Raw genomic sequence first — 24,984 nt, forward strand, 5'->3', positions numbered from 1 at the left:
TCAAGCCTTGTATTCAACCTGCAGCATCTTGTTTCTGTGGCGCCATGCCGCCATCTGCTGGAAGAAAAAATACTTACTGGACACAAGCTTCCCGAGACTGCTTCTCCACATCTTTTACAGCCTTTGGTTTTAAGTAAGTACATGGACGTTTCAGAATGATTTGTGGGACACATGCGGACCACAAGGTCTAGTCATAAAAAAAAATATTAAAAAAAATGTAATATCCACTAACTAATTTTTGGACTCTGATCCCACTGATCTGTCTGTGAAGTCTAATCGCACATTAATAATTTTGCTGGTGCAAGGTCATGCCTTAACATGACAACACATTTATTAGGCCCTAAGTTAAAATGTGATTTTGCCATCCTGAAATGCAGTTGCATACTGAAAGGCAAATCATTGCACTGATTGTGCCCACACATTGTGCCGAGTTCACAATTATGTGGAGCATTGTTAATAATAATATCTAATCATTACTAATAAATAAGTCTATTTATTTAGTAATTATCTAAAAGAGTTTGCAGTGCTTTACAGCAAGGCATGAGCTGGGGGCCAGACCAGGCTGTGCTTTAAACATGATCAGTAAAATCTCAAATCTACTCTATATCTTACTTGTAACCAGTGGAGAGCTGCTAAAATTGGGAATATATGGTCTCTTTATTTGGCACCAGTTAAAATCCTAGCTACTGTGAGCTGGAGACGTAAGTGGGGACACAGGGAGTTGCAGAAAACTAAACAAGATGAGATAAAAACATGGATGACCTCTAAATCTTTAGAGAATACGACTCACTAGTCTGAATGTCATGGACTTAGACATATATCTTTGTCTAACATCTTTATTTTACAGCAGTTTTTTAGTAAACACAAAAGAAATTGTGGCAGTAAAGTTCCACAACTTTTCCAACATTTGATGAATAGATTTTTGAACTTTGGCTCATTTGGTTGCCTGTTGCTGGGAGCATTGCCCATCTATATAGCCAAAAACATGGCCTAATTTATCACCAGCCTAAACTTGCACATGCTCAGATGTTTCAACATTTAATAGTCTAAAAAGACTATAATGGGCTGACCCTCTGTTTCTTCTCCTCCTCCTCCTCCTCCTCCTCTCTTTTTTTGATCTCAGAATCCAAGATGTGGAAAAACTGGGCCTCTGCGTGCGCTTTCAGCTCCTCTGAGCTCAAATGTCCGTCTCCCTCCTTGTTGTTGTCGTCGTCCTGGCTCTGCTCCGACTGGCTGAGCTCCGACTGGCTGAGCTCCTTAAGGCGCTTCTCCTGGCGTCGTGCCTCCAGGATCTTCTCTCGTCTGGTCTCGCGCTCAAACATCTGACCACGACAAAGCACATCATAGTCATTCAATCAAGAAACAAACAACATTCTGCAGTGCAGCCTACTTCCAGACCTGATTTTTCAAGTAATGCTAATAAGTAATGCTTTTAAACTCTTTTGGCAAGTTCACTAAGGACACAATCTTATTTACAACACCAGATGTAGCAGTGACAGTGAAAACAGAGAGTGGGTAAGAAAAGGTAGTGTGGTAGGGTCTTACAGAAGCGACCATGCCCGTCTCGTTCCTCTGTAGGGTGCATAGTGCAGGCGAGATCTCCAGCAGCGTGGCAGATCCCAGCTGGGAGCCACACGCCAGGAATCGCCCATTATCCTGCATCCGTAAGCTGTACAGAGCCTCGTCACACACCTAACAACAACAACAACAATACTGGCTTCATATCATTTAGCGTGTTCAAGTCACAGCACATGATATTGGCTTGATTAAATGTTTTTTGTGCAGAAGAAGCAGGGGAACAGACTTTGAGGCGGAGTGTGGGGTCATTGTGCTTGAGCAGGATGTCCCACACATCCAGCGTTCCATCCATCTTGACGGTGAAGAATACAGAGGGTCTAACTGGACTCCAGCAGGCGTCTGTCAGGTACGACATTTCAGGTCTATGAATAACAATCAAAGGGAGTTATGTCAGGGTTGAATTCCACTTAAACCATGGTACATTAGTAGTTAAATAGGATTAAATTCTGCCCAGGTTTGTGAATGTTTATGTATGACTACGACAGCCTATAAGTGGTGCTCACTTGGTTGAAATGATGGAGGACTCCTTAATGTCTTCAGACCAAATGCGAGCCGTCCAGTCTCCCACAGTGAGGAAGTTCTTGGGGAAGAAGGGGTTTCTTTGTAGGGCGTAGACAGCGCCGTAATGGCCGATAAATGTACACTCGATACTCTCCGCTGGGGTCTCGGCCTTCGAGTTGCAAGAGACCACTAAGCCTTGTTCTGTCCCTACCATGAACTTAGTGGGCTAAAGAAAGACGAAAAACAAGTACAGATTCTCTATAGTCCCAAGGCGCATGGGCAGACATCAAATAAGGACTCCCCATTAACGGTAATGGTATAATTCACATTTTCTGTCTTGTCCTATTGTATCTGTCATCACTTTTAGAGTTTTCTGACAATAAATATGACATCTTTGTTTTGTCCTCTGTCACATATATGTATATATATATATATATATATATATAGTATTTTTTTTTAGAAACAAATGGATGACCATTGAAATCCACTTGTCCTAAACCACTAAAACGCTCCTTCTCTTCCCTTTTCATCATGGTTGGAAGTCCACTCCATTTTTATGATATATAGTCCTTTCTAAATACATGAAGGCAATTGTGGGAGTGGAGTGAAAATTTGCAGCTAAGGTGTGGGGATTCATAATTAAAAATACATTTTCACAATAATAGCACTTTTACGTCCTTTTATTAATCAGTTACTGCTCAATAAAGAACACCATGATGCTCTTGAGTGGCTCACCATGGTAGCATCAAACTCTAGGGAAATGGCTCCAAAGGCTTTATCCAGGTTGCCCTCGTTGCTGGGGTCCAACACCAGCCTCTCAGTAGGCTCAGCCATGTTACGGATGTCCCACCACAGCACCTAACGGACAGAGAGCACCGGTCAGCCACTGGTCAGCAGCCACTTACAGAGTCTCCCTCATCAGTATTACATAACCTTGTTGCTATTGGGAAATGGCTGGGAGAGGTCAGTGAAAGTGCAGCCTGACCAAAGTTATCGGACTTCACTGCCCATGAGTGGCTGAGGGGTTCATGCCACCCTGGCCCTATTGTGTCCGGCTGGGCTTGAGAGAGGGATAAGGTGACAGGGGCTTTGTGAGGCCGCAGAGGCTTGGCTAACCTGACCATCAGTGGACGCAGAGAAGATATCAGTTCCTGTGTTTGACTGCAACCAGATTATTTTGTAGACAGGATCCTGGTGGCTGTGCTCTAGCTTGGACATTTCCACTGGCTGGCTGCCTCTGCGAGTGTCCCAGTAGGCTACTCAGAGATCCACACAGACACAAATGCAATCACACCATCATACAATCATACACATGCACGCAGGCACACATACACAGGCAGGCTCTGCCCCCTTACATCATTCTAGCCATATGACATTTACAAAAGGAAAATGCTCTTTTAATTAACTATTCACTTTGCAACAACAATACCAGAGAAGCCTGAGGTAACTAGGGCTAATGCAGTTAATCTATTGTATTTTATAGCCAGTTGGAAAATGTCACTGACTCCAGCAAGTCAGTTCAATTCTGTGCATAAGACAGTGAGGGTCATAGTGGCATAGTGGATAAAAGAGTTAAAGCACCTACCGATCAGTCCATTGTAGCTGCCCCCGACCAGGATGTGTGAGTCTTTGGGGTTGTACTCCAGACAGATGAGGGGAGACGCAGGCTTCACAGTCATCTCTGGCTCACTGCAGTTCTCTGGGGACACACATATGAGCCACAGGAGCATTAGTCTTCACTGCTTCAGACAGTAACTCTCTACTCATAACTGAGGAGAATGGAACCAGAACACACCAAAGCTGTAGATATCGGCTGGTTTATAGAATGTGTGGCACCTCATGATGGAAAATTCATTCAAGATTTGTCACATTATAACAGCCAACACTTTCAAATCCTAGTGGCAAAATAGCACCCAACGTACAACCTGACTAGACTCTATCTATGGCTCTGACACCTACCAGTGTCCCATATGTAGGAGTCAAAGCTCATTTCCTCAGTGGCTTTCTGGAACTCCAGGCAGGAGTAGGCCACAGCCAGCTTGCGGCTGCCATCAGGATGCCAGGAAAGACCGGTTGCAGTGCGCTTGACTTCATTAGGGTCTCTAGAAATGGACACAGCTGAAGGGGATTATATTCAAAGATAGGGACTAATATCCACATTTAAGGCACAGTGTTAAAATCAAGTTATGTAACAGTACTGTAATGATGTTATATTATTGCATATTCAGTAAATAATATAACCGCTAAACCACTATGAAAGCACAGGTGTCACTTTGTGAAATGTAAGCAAAAATTTGACACACTCGTCGAGCTTAAATGTAGGAAATGAGCTTTAACAATTTGAGTCACCATGACAGAACCATCCATGTCCTCAGTGGATGAGTTTAGAAACATATAGGTGATATATTGACTTGTGTTGCGTAAGTCTTGGTACTATCTGCTTTTTAAAAAAAAAAAGGCAATAGATTTGCGCCACTGTTATGCAGTTACAACCCTGTGGGGGGAAAAGTTGGGGCCAGATACCTGAAAACATTGATAGTCCTGGCTGAAGGCTGGTCTGGAGCCGCCTCCACCGCCTCCTCATCCTCAAAGTACTGCTTATAAATGTCAATGGCATTGTTCTGCTCCATGCTGTACCTCATGATCTGTATGAGGGAGGCACAGAACTCAATGAGAAGGAGAAGGGAGCAGTAATTACTCACTCCTACTCCTCTTTCACACATGCCACGTGCCATTAAGCTCTATCACACCAACACAGCTGGAGAAGTGGCTTTGGGGCTTGTAAGGCTCAGTAATTGGATTTAGATATTTTTACATAAAGTGTGCAGAAATGTGGACGTAGAGGTGAAACAGACATACCTCACTGTACTCATACACTAAGTGGAGTAGTTGTAATAAATTGAAAAATGGTGAAACAGACATACTTCATAGTACTCATACTTTATGCGTGAGTACTGCAATTCCATAAAATTGTGAAATCGGCCTGTTCATGAAATTTCCATGAAATGGGGAATCAAACTCCAGACTTGGTAAACTATATAGTGACCGCTGAATAGCAGCTTCAGACACTTACGCTGCACAGGTGCGGCATGGAGTTGACATAGTGCTCGTCTTTTAGCGCTTTCTTCCTGAAGCGCGCGGTCTGATCCATGTCTTGGGGATCGATGTCTTTGGGCCAGCTACCCTCCACATGGTTTATACCACAGGATACTGACCTAATGCGCTCTGTATTAACCTAGAAAAGATGATGACAGATGGTATTCCAAACACAAGTGGTGACCTGGTTACAGACTGTATAGTGTCTTTGGATAAACAGCATTGGATTGAAATGTACATAAGGTGCCAGATACTGCCTATTATCTCATCAGAAAAAAATCTATTTTATCTAAAGCAAACAAGGACTTAAATGAAGACATGATGGTGTGCATTGGCGTGTGCACTGCTTTATGATCGTGTGTGTAAAATTCAGTACCATCACAATGAAACCTGGTGTAATACATAGAGATGACTGTGTGGTATATAATGCATGACAACAGGCTGCATACAAGGACTTTCCACCTGTTTACCTCATGCTCAGACATCTCTTGAGAACACTCTATGGCAAAATCACGAGCTTCTCTCTCGATGAAGGTGGCAGCCAGAGACGGATCAGGTGGGATGTCAACTATCAACTCTGTAGGCCGATCAGTGAAATGACACTGTTGGCCAAAGTCGATGCGTTTCTTGCTGTAAGCATAGGTTATCTCCATTTTGTCATCTATTAGAAATCAGGGGAGATAAAGCAAACATGTAAGATGTCTGATCCATCTATATCAGTGGGTAAATGTTCCATGCAGGATTTGTGGTTTTACAAATATGAAGCTGGTCTAGTGTGACTTATTCCATTGCATTAATAAAGCAAGAATGCAAGTGTTCAATTATCCTTGTTTTGAATCAATAATAAATTAAACAATGATAGTTGTTAAATGTTATTCTTCCACCAAGCAATATAGTTCTTGAAAAGCAGCTTAACACAGATGCCGCTGCCTAACTTACATCACTCTGGTAACTGGGGAGACACATTTTTTAGGGGATACAAAATTTGGCACACCACCACTGACACTCAGTTGATGTCAGCTTTAATTTTATCCCTTCTTGTGCCTTCAAAATGTGACAAATAGCAGTAGGAATTTCGGGCTGTGCACTTAAGTCTCTTAATATTCCATTTATAAGACAATAGCATCCCACTTTTTAAATATTCTTTACAGACATTAATTACTGTGAACTATGATTCCATGCCAAGACTATTTTAAATCCACTCTCGGTTTTATGTATTTTGGTAGCTTAACTTACTTCTTAAATATATATTTGCCTTGTCTGACATATCATCATAATAGTGCAATGAAACACATTAAGTTGTGATCCACCCTTTATCATCCCACAACTTGAAGTTATATGAGAATTATACTAACTGTTAGTTGGGATATATAATTAGCTAGCGGCTAACTAACAATATCATAGCTGTTTTATTATAACAGTCTTATTAGATAAGTTTACCTTGCTCTACAAGTTCACATGGAAATGAAATGTATAGGTTACATATCGTAATCCCTACCTGACAATGACAATGAAATGCAGCGTTGTATTTTGATAACTTTCGGTTACAAATAAAGAAGTTGAGGCAAAGACAAGTAGGGCTGGCCTACACTAGCAGCGCCGGCGCAGATCAGTGTATCCTAGCAACACTGTGGGTCCCCGCGCTTTTCCCCATCGTCCGCGTGCCCTCCCAAAGAGAGGGGAGAGCGTGACCACCCACTCTCAGAAAGATTAACACCAACACAGGACAGTTCTACTCAAAACTATTTTATTCAACTCACAATTAGACCTCAGTGTCTGGGGTCACACATAAAAGTAAGCACCACTCTCAATGGCTGTACAGTGTAACATGCACTGACAATAAACAAAATAATTAAAAAAGAAAATTGTAGGCCTATGTATTAATCCCTACATTAAAACAATATCTGTCAATAGAAATGTGTACTGTTTTGGTGGTTTGATTTGTAGAAATTGAAGAAAATAATTAGTCAGGTTAACTGAATAATTTCACTATATCATAGTTAGAGTAGTACAACTTCCCAAGTGATGGTCAAAATTAGAATTGTATGTATTAGTTGATTTAGATGGTATGCAGAAAACATCTCTCAGCTATCATGAATCAATGGCCCCTGGGAAAAAAACAACCAAAAAAAAACAAAACAAAAAACAACTGCATTGTCATCCTGTGTGGTAGAGCCAGGCCAAACTAGAAGTAAAATCCATTATAAAAGTGGCACATTGGGACAACAAAAAAGACATTTGAAACAAAATTAAAATAAAGTCACAACAAAATGAGCCAACAGTCTGTAATTGTACAAGTTATTTACAGAAGCCATGGTCTCAAGGTAGTCTCTGGAGATTGCAAAAGTGACACTATAGAAACATAGAGCTTCACTCTGTGTGTGTGTGTGTGTGTGTGTGTGTGTGTGTGTGTGTGTGTGTGTGTGTGTGTGTGTGTAACTGCGATTATTGACATAAATTATACCTCAACAATACCTCCTGCTATACACTGTCAGTGTTGGGTTTGTGCTTTACAAAGATCAAGCATAAAGCGTAACACACAGACAATGATTACATGAGCTAATCAATTTTGTTAATAAGGAGGAGAAGACCTTTATGTTCAAATTGTTCCATACAATTTTTTTTCTCTTTGGAGCCTTGAATATATGCTGTAAAAAGTTATCCAGTGCTCCTTGTCAAGGCTTTGAAGAGGTGCAGACAGAAAGAATCTCTTTAAGCAAGAGAGAGACAGACAATTTAAAATTGTTCTTTATATATTGGGAAAATTGGCTTTGAGGACAAGGGAGTAGTTATAGGCACATAAACATGCTTCCATGTTTCATTACAAGTTTCACTTCAGTGGATACAAATGAATATCAATAGTACTGTGAGAAACAAATCCTCATCAAAGTTGTTTATCATTCATTTCATCTGCATGTTTTATCTTAATGACTCAAGCAAGCGTAGAAACTCAAATCACTATCATCGCACTTTTTTTCTCCCCCCACAACTTCACAAATAGACGACACAGTATGAGGCCAAGGCTGATTTATAGCCAAATGACCTCACAGTCGTTTCTATCTTACACTTTTCAACAAATGTTTCAAAAGTCGTGTCAGGTAGCAAACCAACACAACGAACTAAGAGCAGGTAAGTTCAACAGTACGTCAGCAGTTTTTTAGCTTGAGTTTTCCCGCAAAAGGCTTGGGGCAGAGAAGTATGATTAAACGGTAATGAGCACACAACACATGTGGAACAATACAGACATGGTTCCATGGTCCTGAGACTGCAGGTGGGAGTCCTGGACTACTGAGATGTTACACTGTTCTCTGTGACGTCGGGAGGAGACGAACCGCTATGGCATTCCCCCTCCATCACATCACATAGGTATACACCAGAGGGTCAGCAGTGTAGCAACACACTCTTGCCTTTTGAGTGTGTGTGTGTGTGTGTGTGCGTGTATGTGTGTGTGGTAACATGGCACTGTTCCCCTCCCGGACAGACGAGGAGAGGAAGGAGGGAGCGAGTCTATGCCTGGAAGTCGTTCCCAAAGTGTCTACTCTGCTCCTCGGTCATGGACAGATAGGTGGCCCTCATACTGGGGGAGTACTGCGGGGGGAAAGGAACAGACACAGAATATATTACAAGCTGTTTTTGCATGTGTCAGTAGGACTTAACGGTGCGGTTTCACGGGTATGGATTAAGCCTAGTCATGAGCTAAAAAAAGGGAAGAAAATTTGTCATGATGAGGCTTAATTCATACCTGCTAAACTGGCCCGGTGCATGGATAACAACAAAGTGTGGGCTACATTGTGCTCAAATCAATCCTTTACCCATCAAATGTACACATAGCGACAGGCAGATTGTGCTGTGCCAATGTCAAGCACTTTGACATTAACAGCGAGGGTGGCACCACTTTCAATCTGCCCTCACGTGTCAAACCACAGGCACTGTGGCACGGGGCATACCAGGATAAGTTGAATTCTATAGCACTACACATGACGCCTCACGGCAGTACACGCTATAGAATTGGATGAGGGGGGGGTGGACTGCATGCACAGGAGAGTATCTGTGTGGGGGAGTCCGGGGACGCGACGACCACCCTCTCAACAAACCCTCGCTAGGTCAAAAAACAGACTGTCTGGAATGAGGACGGTCAGCTGTGAGTCAAAAAGCCATGCCAGAGAGGAAGACCGCAGAGGAACCAAACAGGTAACGGAAATAAAAGGATAGGTAAAAAAGACGGAGATGCAACAGAGGAAAGGTAGGGGGGGGGGGGTTATCCCGAAGAGGAGATGAAAGGAGGAGTGGAGAAGACTTACTCGGTTTCTATACTGCTGAGAGTATACCTCCAAAAGTTGATTAAAAAAAAGAGGAAAACATAGAAATGAAAGATACAAACACACAAATGACAAACGAACAAACAAAAAAATATATAAAAGAAGCTGTTAGCTGAAGAGTATGGCGTTGTCAAGTTGCAGTAAGGAGGGAGAACTTATACATTATTTGCAGGAAGTCATAAGGCTGCGTTCAAGGTCACATCCTCTAGTCATCGACTGTTGAAACTAGAGCCTGAAAGCTAATGACAGACTTTACACGGTAGAACTAATCTTGCCATTTTTCTATTCCATCTACAAATCGTATTGAAATTGTGGAGATAATCACAATGTGAGGAGTAAGAAAATAGATTTGTCTTTGTCACAGTCTTTTGGAATTCACACCACTACCAATAACAACAAACAATACATTATTTATCAGAAATAAAATATATCTTTGGCATTTATTTCCTTTCAACAAAACACAACAGTTAGTCCTGCTGAACATAACTCCCATAAGAAAGCACTGATCTGAGGGAAATTAGATGCATGCAAACTGTAGTCACTTCTATTTTATTACACCCATACACAGCATGCATATTGAGAGGATGGGCCCAATGAAATTTTAATCAATCCAAAAAATGTCCCAATTTCTGTCTCCTTGATATGATAGGAGTAAAGTGGCCCAGTGGGAGGTGACTGTATTCAATCAGGAAGACAACCTTTAGTGTAAGAGTGACTGAGTTCATGCACTAAGACCTGTGTCATTTTCTCCTGGGAATATGGCCAGAGGGAGACTAAATGATGTTCAGTTCATGTTTAAATATTAAATACATTACTTCCGCCTCTCCTCTCCTTGCTTTGGTAAGTCGGCCTCTGATTACAGAGGACAGAAAAAGGCACAAACAGTACAGCTACAGAGTATCTTAAGAAAAACCTGATTACCCTTGAAAAAAATCCAATAAATTAATAAAAGGTTATTGAGTATGGCATAACATTTGGGAAATGTGAACCAAATCAGTGATGTAAAAGTCATAATTTAAGCAAGAAACTGACAAAGATAAGGAGTTGCCTCAGTCACAGATGAGGAGCTATCTGTGTGCCAGCTGGTTTTCAGAAAAAAAAAACCCTTACTGAGCGAAAAAATAGGCCTGAATTAAATGATCAGGAGTAATAATCATAATAGTAAGACAGTTTTTCCCGTGCTTTTTAGGCTAAAGGCTGACTGGTTAGCTCAGAGGGACGTGACATCATAGGAAGGACTTGGCCTCTGGGACCCAACGCACCGAGGGGGGTGGAGAGCCTCGTCCAATCAGAGGCACGTTCTCGTACCGCGGATTTCCCCCGAACAGAGCTGTCTGGTTCCTGAGAGACACGGGGGAAAGGAAGGAGAGCGAAGGGAGTAAGTAAGAAAGAAAGAAAGGAACAGAGGCATAGAAAAAGAGAGAAACAGCGAGGTCGGAGGAAAAACAAAGATAAACACCCAGGTCTTAGACATCGTTTACTCATTTAATTATCTAGTTTGTTGAGCCAATTCCCAACTGTGATCACAATCTGTTGTCTTACAAGTCATAACATCCTGTGCTGCTTGTAAGCTGTCACTGCATTTACCACAGTCAACCTCACTGTATCATGCACAAATTAAGCAGCCACTGCTCACACATAATGATAGTGAAGTAAGACTTGAGTACATTGTATTTTTCTAAAAAGGCTATATATTTTGGAGCTATATTACAGACTTATTGCACTACATCCATTATGGTATTATGATTTATGTTTTTCAGCTTTGTTGTGCACAAACACATGAATTCTGCACACACAAGCATTCATTCCCCCTCATTGAGGCCACATAGTGATTTTTGCACCTCATTACCATCAAAGTCCCCCATCTCTGCTTTAACCACATTATCCCACACTTTGTTCCCCACATTCCTTCCACTCACATGTACTCAGACATGGGGGCGTTGGAGACGGCCTGGGCGGGGGGGTGCAGGCTGCTCTGGCTGCCTATGCTACTGCTGTAGCTGCAGAAGCTGTGCATGTTGGTGTGGTTGGGGTTCTGAGTCTGCGAGCCTATCCTCCTGGCCCGCGGGTTGAACGGGTCTTCCTCGTCGATGTCGTCATAATCTCGCTCCCTGGAGAGATGGAGGGAAATGTCAGCAGAGGAACCGGAGGGGTGGCAAGTGTGTGTGTGTGTGGGTGTGTGTCTGGTCACCAGCCACTGGCAGGCACTTTGTGTTCAACACTTGGCCCTCAGCCTGGCTTGAACTTCTAACCTTATGCTCACTACTGCCACATGACCATGAAAAGTAAATACCCCATTCTTATCCAATACCCCAGTTTAAAAAAGATCACCTACATGTGGTAAAAGTGGTGCTTCAAATTTCAGTTTACACCTGTATTTACATGTTCTCCAACATGCTGTGTATAGGTAGGCATATGGTGAACAACACAGATTAACTGTACGGTATTGTTAGCCAATTGGCTCATATGTGATGCAGCACAGACTAGAGAGGGGTGGAGGATTGGGAAATGAGGGCATTCAAGGCAGGCAGGCAGGCAGGCAGGCAGAGGGCGAACTGACCTGCAGGCAATTTGTCTCCATGCCCTGGGAATGGCACACAGCATGACACAGAAGGCACAGGCTGCCAGGATGGAGAAGAGGCAGAGGTAGAGCAGACCCTCCACCCCGTCATAGCACACCCCCACCAGCGCATCCAGGTACTCCTAAAGAGGTCAAACACACACACACACACACACACACACACAGACAGAGATACAATAATAATACACAAATGTTTTGCATGTATAAGCAGACACTTGCGGTCATATTGAAATTCAAAGGGTAGACAAGCAGACAAATTAAGCAAAGGACTTAGAGCATGTGTGTGTTGTTACTTTTCATTAATGGGGTGCAGAGACACATTCAGGGGGACAATCAGCATTATTCATTTAGACCACAGGGTCTGTGATGAGCCACACTGCACCAGTCAGACAGTACAGCAACCTCTGCATCACACACACACACACATTAGATAGCACATACAGTTTGGCAAAGCTCTTCTTGTTAAATTTTAAATTCTGCTAGTTCTGCTCTGTTCCCAGTTCTAGTTTCTGTTCTATGCTGAAATCCTCCATAGTTACTCTCCTGTTGACCTAGTTGTGCCGCTGTGTTGCCAATTAGGATGCAGTGAACCAACCTTGTTGAGCCCCCTGCAGTCCAGCAGGGCAGTCAGCTGGTGCAGGCTGGCCTCAGAGGAGTTGAGCAAATGCTGGATACCCAGTAGGTCTCTCTGTGGAGAGGTCAACACGTCATGGTGAAATACTTCATCGCTTGTATGAGAAAATCCTGCATGCTTTACTCCCTTATACTACAGCATGAGAAGCAGCATAAGAAGCTAGGCGACTGGACTGGGCATGAGCTTTGTACTCACAACCTATGAGAAGTACTTCAGGTATGACACAGCCATGCAGACAACATAGTCTGGGTGTGATTTGCATGTGTTTGTGTGTGCGTGTGTGTGTGTGTGTGTGATACCTCAGCTGTGGGGAAGAGGGGCACAGCGAACTGCAGCAGGCCCTGGATCTGGATCTGCATGGTGGTCAGCGACCTCTGGAAGATGGTCAGAGACTGCCAACAAAGAAGCAAGTTTGAACAAACATGCAGAAAAAATAACACTAGAGCAGATGCAGGGTAGAGACTGATCCAAATGGAAGAACATGCACACACCGTTTTAGAAAAATTTAAAAAAAACACTAGTGTACATCCTGAAGAAGATCTTTGTGGTTAATGTTCTAAAATGTGCAGACTTCATGTCATTCCAGAGACTAAAGAAAGAAGAATGTAGACTACAGTATGTGTCAATCAAACAACTCTCCCACTGTCCACCATCCACTCATTATAGTATCTCTATCTGGGATAACACATATTGCACTGATATAAAGTATCACTACACTGTAACACAGTTTGAGTATCTCATGACGGGCTTGTAGGTTTGTTCTCTTACCAACAGGGGGCAGAATAAGCCCCACAAATGGGCACAATACAACCGAATACTGTAAGCATAACCTACCTCAATGACAGCACCTTCAGCTTTGTGGCTTTTTCTTAAATTAACACCCAAGCCCCAACCGTAAATGTCTTAATCTGTCACATCTTCAAAATAAAATTGTATCTTCACAGTCATCCACCATAACAAGAAAATGCCCTGTAGCACACTGTTAAATTGAAACAGGACATGGCCAATTACCTCAGCCCATAAATGTAATTAGTTTCCTTTGATCTGAGATTTCTCGGGGACTTTTGGTATTGGTGGGATGACTCTCTGTGGTTCAAAGATTCTCCACAGCACAATCTAATGGCCTGATCAGAAATCCAAAAGCCAGAGACATTGGAGGACAGAGAGGGTGGGTGAAAGAGAACAAAAGAAAGAGGAGAAGAAATAAGATAATGATAATAATACAAAAGAGCTATGGAGAGAAAGACGGTGTAAAAAATAAGGGTAATGGCCAGGGCAATGGAGGACAAGGGCATAGAGGGTACAGCTGCAGGGTAGTGGCATGGTTTAGGCTGGGAATAGATGATAACATGAGAGAGAGAGTGAGAGAGAGAGAGAGAGAGAGAGAGAGAGAGAGAGACAGAGACAGAGACAGAGAGACAGAGAGTTTGTTTGTGTGTGTATTTGCCAGTCAGTGCTCATGCATGTTCCTGTAGCAGCCTGTTTGCTCGTGAACTTTGCACCCTTTGGGTATGTGTGTGTGCCGCGGACGCAGAGTGCTGACTTTGGCTATCAGGCTGGGTGACGTCGCCTGCCCTCTGCCGCTGTGCCCTTGTGATCCTGAGGGTATGTCTACAGGCACTAGATAATAAGATCTGAGCTCCGCTGGGCCGGGGCAGCAGAAATTGACTTTTCCACTGACTGATGCCTTGACCCAAAATCTCTTCTCGGGCTCTCGGAAGAGTAACCTCACTGAACCTCAGAGGAGGGAGAGGGATGAAGAGAGAGAGAGAGAGAGAGAGAGAGAGAGAGAGCTCAACATAGCCAATCACCTCAACCAAATTGCTTTCATCTGATCTGCCATGAGTGTCTCATCTTGGTGGCACGGCTGTCAATAGCTGTGTTCATGAAGTGGCTTTCGCTTTGGCGTGTGTGAGCTTGTCGCTTCACACATGACGCAGGAATGCAGGCAGAGAGGGAGAGAAAGAGAAAGAGAGAAAGACTGACAGAGAGGAGGATGCTTTGCAATTCTCAAACTTTCTGTTGGAGTTGGGGTTAAGTTAGGATTCATGCAAGAGAGACAGAACAGACAGAAAGAGATCAAGATAGATGGGACTTTGAGCGGCGGAGAGATGGAAGGAGGTCGAATCTGCGAGGATTCTGCAAGAGTTCAGCAATGCGTTCGGAAAGCTTGACGCAGATACCGTGTCATGTTCAGTACCTGCTGGAAGGGGTTGGAGCGAGTCTGGTTGCAGTACAGGTAGTAATGGACTATATCTGTGGAGAACACACACACACACACAGACACACACACACACACACACACACACAGCAACCTGATTACATGCCTTTTGGACCAGCGAAGCCATCATTTTCACTTAACTAGAATACAATTAGTGTCTCGGCTACAGTTTAATGCTCTTGTAATTAGAACTCCATTAATGCAGCGTTAAAAGCATTGTGCACATTAAAGCTCACCAGCACTGATGATATCCTTCGTCTGGCTCATGAGGTACTTGTCAGGGGCCACACAGAAATCGCTGGTGCCCTAAAACCCAACAGAAGACATGAGTGAGAACAGAGGGCAGGGATGAAACCAGGACCACAAACAAGCTCTTTCCCGTTAGAAATGAATGGGTCGGCGTGTGTCTAAGAACCTGAAAAGCGGAAGGAACAAAAGAAATGTAAAAAAAAAAATCACATCTATAATAGAGAGAACAGAGAGAATCAGAGTGTGTGAAATGCCACATATTCCATCTGACATTCATATTTCATCAAAAAATTTCAGCTAGCTTCTTTGACAAAGCTGAATAGCAATCATGATAATAATCTTTAGCACTTTTCTAAAACAGAGACAAAAAAAAGAATATAAAGAAGGAAAAGCTGTGTGTTCTTTCCCGTGTCTAGACAGGAAAGATTTCAAGTCTGTCACTCATGGCCACCGTCTCCTCCACCACTCAGCGCTAACAAGAAATCTGCCTTGGCAAAATAAAAGTGAGGAGCGACAGCCTCCTCAGAACTGTGCTGTGTGAATGCTAAATGTCTCCCGGGTTCAGGACAAACACACTGCATGTAACTTAACCCTCTCTGGGGGCTGAGCTAATGAGCCTAGCACACAGATGATAAAACGCTAGCCTAGTTCTTCGGCAAACTCCAGCTAGTTTGTGAGTAACATGGGGAACCCGGTCTTTCTACATTTCTGGAGCTAGTTTGTTAGCAGAATCCCTTTGCTTAAATCCTGCAGGAGAACAGCGACTCTCTGGGAGCGCAGACTCCTTACTCCCTCTGTCTATAATTAAGAGTTCTGTGAAGGGGTGCATTCATTATGCATTCATTTATTATGTACTCAGGCACTAAGCTAACTGCAGCCTGCACGCACACACACGCGCACGCACACACAGATTCTCATACAGACACACAAAACTATGCACTCAGTCAAGAATAGACACAGCTGATGAGCAGAAACACAAACACACACGCACACGGATCCTCTCAAAGACATAAAAATGTACTGTGTACACACATAGCTGATAAGAAGATACACCAACACGCACACACACACAGGCCTGTTTGCATGCACATACGCCGCACAGACTCACAGGTTTGTTGTTTCCCTTAAGGTGGTGGCACTCTGACTTCATTAAAGCAGAGCTACAACAGTCCTGCTCATTTAAGTGGGACAATGCAGTCTGGCTGCAGAGGCAAATAGATTAAGCGAGTTTAACCTTCAGGCCGGAGCACTAAAATGTGGACAGTCTGGATGGAGGAAGAAGTCGGCGAGAGACTGATGGTGGAGAAACCATTAAGAGACATTTTCAAATGTTTTCTTAGGCTCAGTGGTTTGCGCTGTCGCCTCACAGCAAGTAGGACTGGGGTTTGATTCCCAGCCTTGACCCTCTCTGTGTGGAATTTGCATGTTCTCCCTGTGTACAAGTGGGTTTCCTCCCACAGTCCAAAGACATGCAAGACAGGTGGATTGGAGACCCTAATTTCCCATAGGTGTGAATGTGACTGTCTGTCAATCAGTGTTACAGGCTCCAGTCCCGACCATGACCCTGAAAAGGATTAGGTGGGTACAGAAAATGAGAGACTGTTGTATATTTTATGTGTTGCTAATGCGGGAGCGACTTTTCACACAGTAATGAAGAACAATTCCACCGCTGGCTGTGTGGTACTAAAAGGAATTTGAACTTGAATTATTGTAAAGGCTAAAAAAGCACCGTATTTAGCAGCTGTTTTGTTATACACTATTACTGAATAATGGTTGGCAGTACATCAGTCCTTATTCACAGCTGGCTGCGTAGACCGCACTGAGCCACAAAACATACAGCACATCCACACAAACCATCACACACTCGCATTATGTCCCCCTGTATGGAGGCACACACACACACACACACACACACACACACACACACACACACACCCAAACACACACACATGCCCACACTCACAAACTAATGTACAGTGATGTCTAATCCAGTGTTGACTGTAGCAGCCAATGCAGCTTATTCACATAATTGCATCATGGACAGCTGTTTGTATCCACGCATAATGCAATTATCAGGCCATTTTAAGCTGTGGCAGTGTTTGCTCTCAGGCAGAAAAAGGTCCACTGGAGGTCAGCCCACTGAGTCATAGTCATCCTCAGCCAAAAACCACGTAATAGATAGGTCATATTACTGGCTGAAGTAATATATGTCCAACATTTTGTAAAACACACACTGAGGGGATAAAATCTAAGAATATATACACTTATTGATTTCACCAATTACTGTAAATCAGCTTCAGTCATAAAATGGCGAAAAGGAGGAGGGGACAGGTTAAAGAGGGATTTTCAAGCCTTGAGACAACTAAGATATGGACTGTACAAAATGGGCTGTAACTTAATATTAGGAATGTATTAATAATGCTTTGTAGATTGACAATCCATCTGTACTCAGTGTAGATGGACAATATTGCCTGCCACACTGATCATACAGTATGGAACAAATGTATGACTGAAACATACTAATGATCATCATTTTTGTTGAAATTCCCCATCTGCATCCCCTATTTTGTTCCTATTTGTCATGGCCTTGAAAGGTATGAAAGGAATCGGATTAGGAATCACTCAAGACTTCAGACACAGCAGGTAAGAACATTAGGAGCGGAGACTTTCAAAGGAGACACTAAACCAGTAGATGCAACAGGGAAATGAGACCACTCTGTTATTATTGATCATTACCTCCAGCTGTTTTTCCGCTCCATGTTCATTATCTCTAACTTAATTCTGCACACTTTTACCATCCCCTACAGCTCCGAGTCTGAACGGGGGATCCGACAACGAAACCCGAGAGAAACAGCAAACACGCCTAAGGCAGGTGACTCAAACCCCGCAGAGCTCATCTGTGCTAAATCCATTGTTTTCTACACGTCTCTCTATTTTTATGCATGTCTCCGTTCTCCCCCTCCAGCACATTCAAACATTCATGTCGCTTTTCTGCCCCGAGATCACAACAGAGCCAAAGGTTGAAATTATTCACCACTGCAGCGTGATAGGATTTCAAAACCACAATTGGATTGCTTTTGTCATAATCCTTAACTTTGAATTGAGCTGTTTGGGGTTGCATGATGATGATGGCAAGATGTGGATTTGGGATTTTAACCATGGGTAGAAGCGTTGGTCTATATTTAGCGGTCCCACAGCTCATCAAAAGCCCATGACAGACTAAGAGCAGAAGAGTAGCTCGTTCACACTTTAGAGAGAATTCCTGATGCCAAGACAAGGTCATGTGTGTTTTTTAAGACTAAGGCTATGGATGCAAACACTGAGGTAAACAACACTGGATCAGCATCTATGCAACAAATACAGCAATCTTTCAGATGAAAAGTGACCCCATGCTGGTGCAGCTTGTATCTGTATCTTATGTTTATGTATTCAGAGCAAAGAAAGGTGCACATTTGTCCCGAAGGATTTATGTGGGTAAAAGCTTTAGCTAATGTGATTGCTCTGGCAACAGCAACCCCTCCTCTTTCTCTCTCACACACACACACACACACACACACACACACACACACACATACACACACACACACACACCCCTGTAGTACAGTATATCTTTTCCACACACATTCTACATTCTCCAGCGACAGTTTGAAAGTGCAATGCGTGTAGTTTAAGCACTCTTGGTCCCTACAGCAATTTATCATGATTGTCAGGCATGATAAGAATTGATTTGCAGACTAGTACGTAATGGGTCAGACAGTTAGTCACGGGGGAGCGGGGGAAGTGGCTCACCACAGCAGTGGCCAGGTCAGCTCCCAGCGAAGCCCAGCTCAGGATCAGGGTCAGCACTCCGAACACCATCATCCTGCAGGGACACAGAGCAAAACCAAGGCTGGAGTGAAACTCAGGGTAATAATTTGTTAATTTGTTGAATCAAGATGCAGATTAACTGACTTAACTAACAGCTTGTCTTCAAGAGGTCCAGTCTATTATATAAGTTCTCTAAGTATATCTGGAAGTCATGATGATTGGGGTAAGTACAGTTGGCCATTTGTCCAAATTTAACACACATTTCCCTAAAATCTACATTAGAACCAATACAATCATCTATATTTATTAGGGGGATATCAGTCCCCTATTAAACCACCCCATTAGGAAGCTGGGAGAGTATACAGGTTCATGTCATAATAAATGAGCAAGACATACATTTTAGCTTAGGATGCAGAACAAAACCTACATACAGACGACCAATGAGTGTACAATCTCAAAACCCCCCAAAAGAAAGTAGAATATTGTGGAGTTTAATATTCTTATCAGCATCCTACAGTGGGAAAACAGTGACTTTAGGAATTATTTTCATAACCGTTTCCGCTGTGGAAAACAAAACAGCGTGACCCCCCGAGAGGTGGGAGTGGTGATCTCACTGGCCTGTCATCAAAACCAAAGGTCAGAGGTCATGTGTATTACTGTGGGAAACGGCGCTGCAGCCTCAGCACACTGTGTGCAGCGCTGTGACTTTATGAACAGAAGCAGAGACGTCAGGCTGTATCAGCTCCGCTGTCCTACATTCGATAACAGCCCCCCTGGGTGGAGGGCGGCCTCCTGCACCCATGTGGGCGCGGAAATGTAGTTCTCTTGCACAGCGGGCTCCCTCTCCATCCTCGCCTTACTACTGATGATCTCATAGTATCAGGAAATTAGATCAGGGACATGTGAACATGGGGGGAGAGAGATGGGAAGGGGTTGTGTGTATGTGAGTGTGCAGCGGAGCGGCGACCTGCCTGTCTGTGTATATCCTAAGTCCATATATAAATACAAGAAGATCAATACCCATTAAGAGATGAACACTGATCCAATCATAGATCAGCTCTCGCTAGGTGGAATAATCTCCAGAGAATCCAATAAGCTCCTGCTGACTTGACCAGCGTGGCCCTTTCCAGACGCTCCCCCTTGTCACCAGTGGTTAAGATAAAGAACATGGAAATACTATTTCTCCATGTGTGTCCCAGGCCTGGAAGCAGCCTGTTCATCCATCAACACACGTCCAGCTCCCCGGCTAATCCAATTCACAACGGGCTGAGAAGATAATGAGCTTCCAACATTGTACACACCAGCCACCATCTCTGTCCTTACCCGCTCTCCTTTTATCTTTTTTCCCTCGTTCTCGCTCTCTCTAAGTCCCTTCGGCCCTCGCTTTCCCCTTCTCTCTGCCTCCCACTTTTTCATTGTTTTTCACTCTTGCAGACTCTCTTTCTCTCTCTGTCCTTCTCTCCTGTCCAGAAGAACCCTGTCTGTCTACGAGCGCCGGCACTAAACAGTCACAAATAAAGAGATACAAAGAGACCAAGGCCTTGGAGAGCCATAATCCTGATTAAAATTAAAGAGAAGAACAGGTGCAGAAGTTGCTCTACTGTCTGTCTGGGTCATCACAGTAATGTGGTCTAAATGAATAATGTCCCCCTGAATGTGTCTCTGCACACCGTCAATGAAAGTATGACATACACTAGTGCTCTAAATGCAAATCGGCAAGCGTCTGCTCCTATGTGTGAAATGTGTATTTGCATATGTCTGTGCATGTGTATGTGTGTGTGCAATTCACCTGCATGGAGGCTTAATGTAGCACTGGTGAAGAAGATAAGGTGTCTGCCCAGCCGTGACTATGTGTGTGACAGTTTGTTGTGTTGTGTGTGTGCCCACTGGGCCATGGCGTGCTGCCGAGTTAAACAACTGTGACACTGGGCGACCCGGCAAACGGGAGTAATGCCCTCTAATCACCTCTCAACGCCGGCAGGTCACGTCCCAACCGAGCGGGACTTTATTCAGTTTTGTGCTCTGGTGGGCAAAGAGGATTCACTGAGCTACACAGAATAGCAGGAAATCGGATGCAGATCTGACGCAAAGCACATCAAGTGAATAAGTCGCCGAGGCCAATAAGCGGGGCAGATGATGCTAACAAATGCTCTCACCAAGGATGGGTTCAAGTCACTTCAAATTAAATCAATTTAGGGAGTGGATTTTCTCCTCAGCTGAAAGAAAACTAGTAATCTTTTGCCATAAAATGCTGCTATATCCAGTCTATAAAGAAATAATGGAGAATGATGGCTCTATCATCATTATGCAAACCATCATCATGGCTATCAATTAAAATTTTGAATCAAGTGAAATGAAGGTGATTTGATCTCAGTACTGTCTTAATGCTTTCTTCTTCTTCTCCTCAGAATTCTCTTACAACACAAGTAGTTTTCCGACGACATTCCAGTGGCCTACAAACTATTTTTGCCCAATAGTGAATATACAAGCATCACACAAAGCCACTGAAGTGTCTATTGAAATGTGTGCTACTCTTGGCTGTATTCAAGTCTGCTTGTATTCTATGACTACTAGTGTAGAGTATGTGCAGAACACAAAAGAGCTCATTGACTGTACCGTGCAACGTTTGCCCTTTAGTATGAGAGAACTCACACCATAATTTTCTTCTGGCTGTGGACTTTCACCTCCCTTCTTACTTACAGCGGTCTCAAATTAAACTGATGGGAGGAAATTAAAGTCAGAGTTCCCACTCTTGCTTAGACATCAAACTCAAGGACTTTTCAGTAACTTTCTAGGTCAAGTACAAGGACTCCAAATTGGCATGTTTTGGGGTAAGAAACGACATTGGTCAAAATTATCATAGAGGCCTCATCGTTTTACTCGTACTCTTGTTAAGTCAAGAAATCAAGGGGAAATAATTAATTTCAAAACTGCTGCCATATCAAAGCAAATATCCACCACAGGCAGGGTTTTCCACAGTATGTGAAGTGTTGAGAGAGCTTACTGATGAATTTGGATGCTATAAATTTAATTAAAAAAATGAAGTACCCTCATAGCCATGCGTTAATTTTCAAAAACTTTAAGGCATGTGGGAACACTGGAAAGTATGCCAGGCTATTCTCAGGCATGAGCATTGACTGGCAAATACACACACAAACAAACTCTCTGTCTCTCTCTCTCTCTCTCTCTCTCTCTCACACACACACACACACACACACACAGACATACATTTGCCTAGTCTGAGCTGCTACTTTGTGTCATGCTAACACAGAGCCAGCCCATTGTAAGCACCAGGAAGAGTTGGTAGCCCCCCAGAACATAATCTGTTCCCAAATGCCTCCCACAACTTCCACTGTAGTGGAAGGGAGCGTCCCCACACTGACACTGACTCATCTAGCGTGTGTGTGTGTGTGTGTGTGTGGTGTGTGTGTGTGTGTAAAAGGGGGTGGGGGGTGGGGTGAAGTGGGGATGGTTTGTGGTTAGTAGGGATCACACCCCCAGCTGACTGATTGAGAGAGACAGAGTGACGCTCGTCTGGCTGAACGGAGGCCTGGGTGGATTTCTAACCCCTTGCAAGAGGGAAAATAATAAAATAAATAATAAAATAAAATTCACATTCCAGTGATTGGTACAATTTAACTATAGATACTATCAAGAGATGAGATGAAAGGGGAGGCACTGTATGTGTGCATGTGCGTGTGTAATCATCTTTGATATCGTCCTTCAGTGCAACGTGTATTACGGTATGTGGGAGTGTTTTTGTTTCATAATTCTTTCATGCGAACACCCTCCTTTCATTGAAATTTCTTTCAGTGCTTCCTCGCTTCCTTTGAAAATGCAAAAAAAAAAAATAAAAACACGTTTCCGAGCTAAATAATTCATGGCATGCCATACAAGGCTCAGGAGCTACATTGCGTCTGTAATTCATGTCGGTTACGCAAGGCGTTTAAAGCAGGTCAAGTGTTAAGTTGCAATAACAATCCTTGGGAAGTTATAGTGTGGATAACATGAAATGGCTTTACTCCCATCTCTCCACGGCTCTTTAATCACATTTGTAGAGCAAGGCTATTGAGACGGCAACACTGCAAGCAAGTCCAATCTAGTGCCACTGCGAAAAGGGCAAACAGTGAAATACAATGGGGCCAGAAGACCAGTGTGCTTGTACAGGGGCACGATCCAATGGTTAGCTCCCTGTTTGCTGGTTGCAGGCACTTTCCCATGGGAACAGATTCAAATCAAGCCTCCAACTCTCATTCCATTTCATGTCATCTTCTATCATAACTGTCTCTTTTCCTCCCCCTCCTGTTCCTGGATATTAAATGACTATCAAATGACAGAACAGCATGGACGGTTGCACACATAAAAATAATGTTCATCAGGATAACAAGGTGGTTGAGAGGGCGTTATACAGCTTTAGTGGTTGTAGAAGTCCCACTTACAGCTTGTTCCAAGGGCAACAGTGACATACACTGAATGTACAAAATATTAGGAGCGTCTGCGTGATATTGAGCTGCAGCCCGTTTTACACAATCCACACCTCAGTTGTCTCAAAGCTTAAAAATCCTTCTCTAACTCGAATGCTTCTCTTTATCTACATCTCCTCCTTTGTGATTGGTATCGTTAAGGGAAATCAATAAGGGATAATGGCCTTTACCTGGATTCACCTCATCAGTGCACTTCATGAAAAGAGTATATATTTTGTACATTCAGTGTATATAGCTCTATAGTTCTGCGAGAGTAATCGTTTGGAAAATACAATTTTGGTCGCTTGATCTAGTGACTGACTGATGAAGCAGCTGACTGACAGACATGAGCGTTGTGTTACAAAATGCCCATTCAGTTCTGCATTGCAACATCTGGAAAAATAACGGATGATGACTCCCAATTAGTTTAGACTTACTTACTCCGCTAATCTCACCCACTCCTCCTCTCATCATTCCTCCCCTCCTCCTCCTCTCTCTCTCTCTCTGCCTCTCCTTCCTGTTGTGCATACTATATGTAGATCAACACATAAAACTGGGACAGATCGCCTCCTCTCTTGTAAACAAACAAAGAAAAAAATAGTTAATCTTCCTGTAAACAGCTCAGTTTTAACATGGTGTGTTCAACTTACGTGGTGAGCAGCCAGCGAGACTGCTTGGCCAGGCCCAGACAGGCCAGCAGGCAGATGATCAGGTCCAGGATGAGGAGCAGCAGGTAGGTCAGCCACCTGCAGAGAGAGAGAGAGAGAGAGAGAGAGAGAGAGGAAGAGAGAGAGAGAGAGAGACAGACAGACAGACAGACACAGAGAGAGAGAGAGAGAGAGAGAGAGAGAGAGAGGCACGACAATGAATTATTGTTGCTGGATTTTGGACTTTTGAAAATCAGCTGATCAGTTCTTTTTTACATTGTTTTATTTTCCTTTTCTCGTTTCCCATTCTTTTCACAGATGCTGCTGCTGAATGACTGTGTGGGCAAAGTACAAAGAGTTTTGTTAAGTCATTAAAGCATTTTGAATTCAAGAGACACAAGAGGGAGAAAGAAGCCAGAAGTGGGAGAGAGAGGTGTCACGCTTATTTTCAGCTCAAACAATACATGTAATTGCTGTCATCTGAGTGAGGTGATGCTTAATTGTTGATAGTTTGCGAGTTGCTTGTATGTGTGTGTGTATGTGTGTGTGTGTGTGTGTGTGTGTGTGTGCCCTACTGCTGTCCATCTGCTATAGGAGCAGTGGCCAGTCTGTGACCGGACTAGGACAGGATACAGACAGCCAGTCCAGATGGTTAATAATGAATGGACTCAAATCCATATGGCTGAATATTTTATGCTGTGAAAGCTGGGGGAGAGGGGGCAGTTATATTACCTTTCCGCCCTGATCTATCTATCTATCAAACCTGCCTACCATCTCTGTTTCTATCCCTCCCTCGCTCCTCTCCTTCAATTCCCATCGCTGTCTCGCCACACCCGCAGTCTGCACACACACACACACCTCTGTTACAATATTCATCCTCTCTCCATC

General features: G+C 43.4%; 2 protein-coding genes across 3 annotated transcripts in view; both read right to left on the reverse strand.

Annotated features, from left to right (window-relative positions):
- Window positions 1-5,828, reverse strand: dnai2b (dynein, axonemal, intermediate chain 2b). Its single transcript, XM_071900733.2, has 12 exons — window positions 5,646-5,828; window positions 5,153-5,314; window positions 4,603-4,724; window positions 4,039-4,181; window positions 3,665-3,778; window positions 3,196-3,335; window positions 2,815-2,937; window positions 2,082-2,305; window positions 1,805-1,940; window positions 1,546-1,692; window positions 1,071-1,322; window positions 1-54 (listed from the first exon to the last, which is right to left on the reverse strand). Exons 1-12 carry the CDS (start codon window positions 5,826-5,828, stop codon window positions 1-3), a joined length of 1,800 nt encoding a protein of 599 aa, XP_071756834.2.
- Window positions 5,829-6,929: 1,101 nt separating this feature from the next.
- Window positions 6,930-24,984, reverse strand: part of ttyh2 (tweety family member 2) — a 50,551-nt gene continuing 32,496 nt past the window's right edge. Inside the window, exons 5-14 of one of the 2 annotated variants that reach the window (XM_071900662.2) lie at window positions 24,100-24,195; window positions 18,969-19,041; window positions 15,167-15,236; window positions 14,910-14,965; window positions 13,009-13,101; window positions 12,671-12,763; window positions 12,055-12,197; window positions 11,414-11,605; window positions 10,757-10,835; window positions 6,930-8,763 (exon numbers count right to left, since the gene is read on the reverse strand). In XM_071900662.2, coding sequence (XP_071756763.2) covers window positions 8,683-8,763; window positions 10,757-10,835; window positions 11,414-11,605; window positions 12,055-12,197; window positions 12,671-12,763; window positions 13,009-13,101; window positions 14,910-14,965; window positions 15,167-15,236; window positions 18,969-19,041; window positions 24,100-24,195 — 976 coding nt within the window. In that variant the 3' untranslated portion in view covers window positions 6,930-8,682. The remainder of the gene's footprint in view (window positions 8,764-10,756; window positions 10,836-11,413; window positions 11,606-12,054; window positions 12,198-12,670; window positions 12,764-13,008; window positions 13,102-14,909; window positions 14,966-15,166; window positions 15,237-18,968; window positions 19,042-24,099; window positions 24,196-24,984) is intronic. The other variant, XM_078290679.1, reaches the window with a different exon arrangement.

This window comes from Centroberyx gerrardi, chromosome 20 (assembly GCF_048128805.1).
Source record: "Centroberyx gerrardi isolate f3 chromosome 20, fCenGer3.hap1.cur.20231027, whole genome shotgun sequence".
Taxonomy (NCBI): Eukaryota; Metazoa; Chordata; class Actinopteri; order Beryciformes; family Berycidae; genus Centroberyx; species Centroberyx gerrardi.

Bases quoted from the DNA above. Each gene is read 5' to 3' on its own strand.
- dnai2b (XM_071900733.2), bottom strand. From the start codon at position 5,828: ATGGAGATAACCTATGCTTACAGCAAGAAACGCATCGACTTTGGCCAA. The intron at 5,315-5,645 runs GTAAACAGGTGG...CATCTTTTCTAG, and splicing joins AAGAGATGTCTGAGCATGAG to GTTAATACAGAGCGCATTAG. The intron at 1,693-1,804 runs GTCTGTTCCCCT...TGTTGTTGTTAG, and splicing joins ACCCCACACTCCGCCTCAAA to GTGTGTGACGAGGCTCTGTA.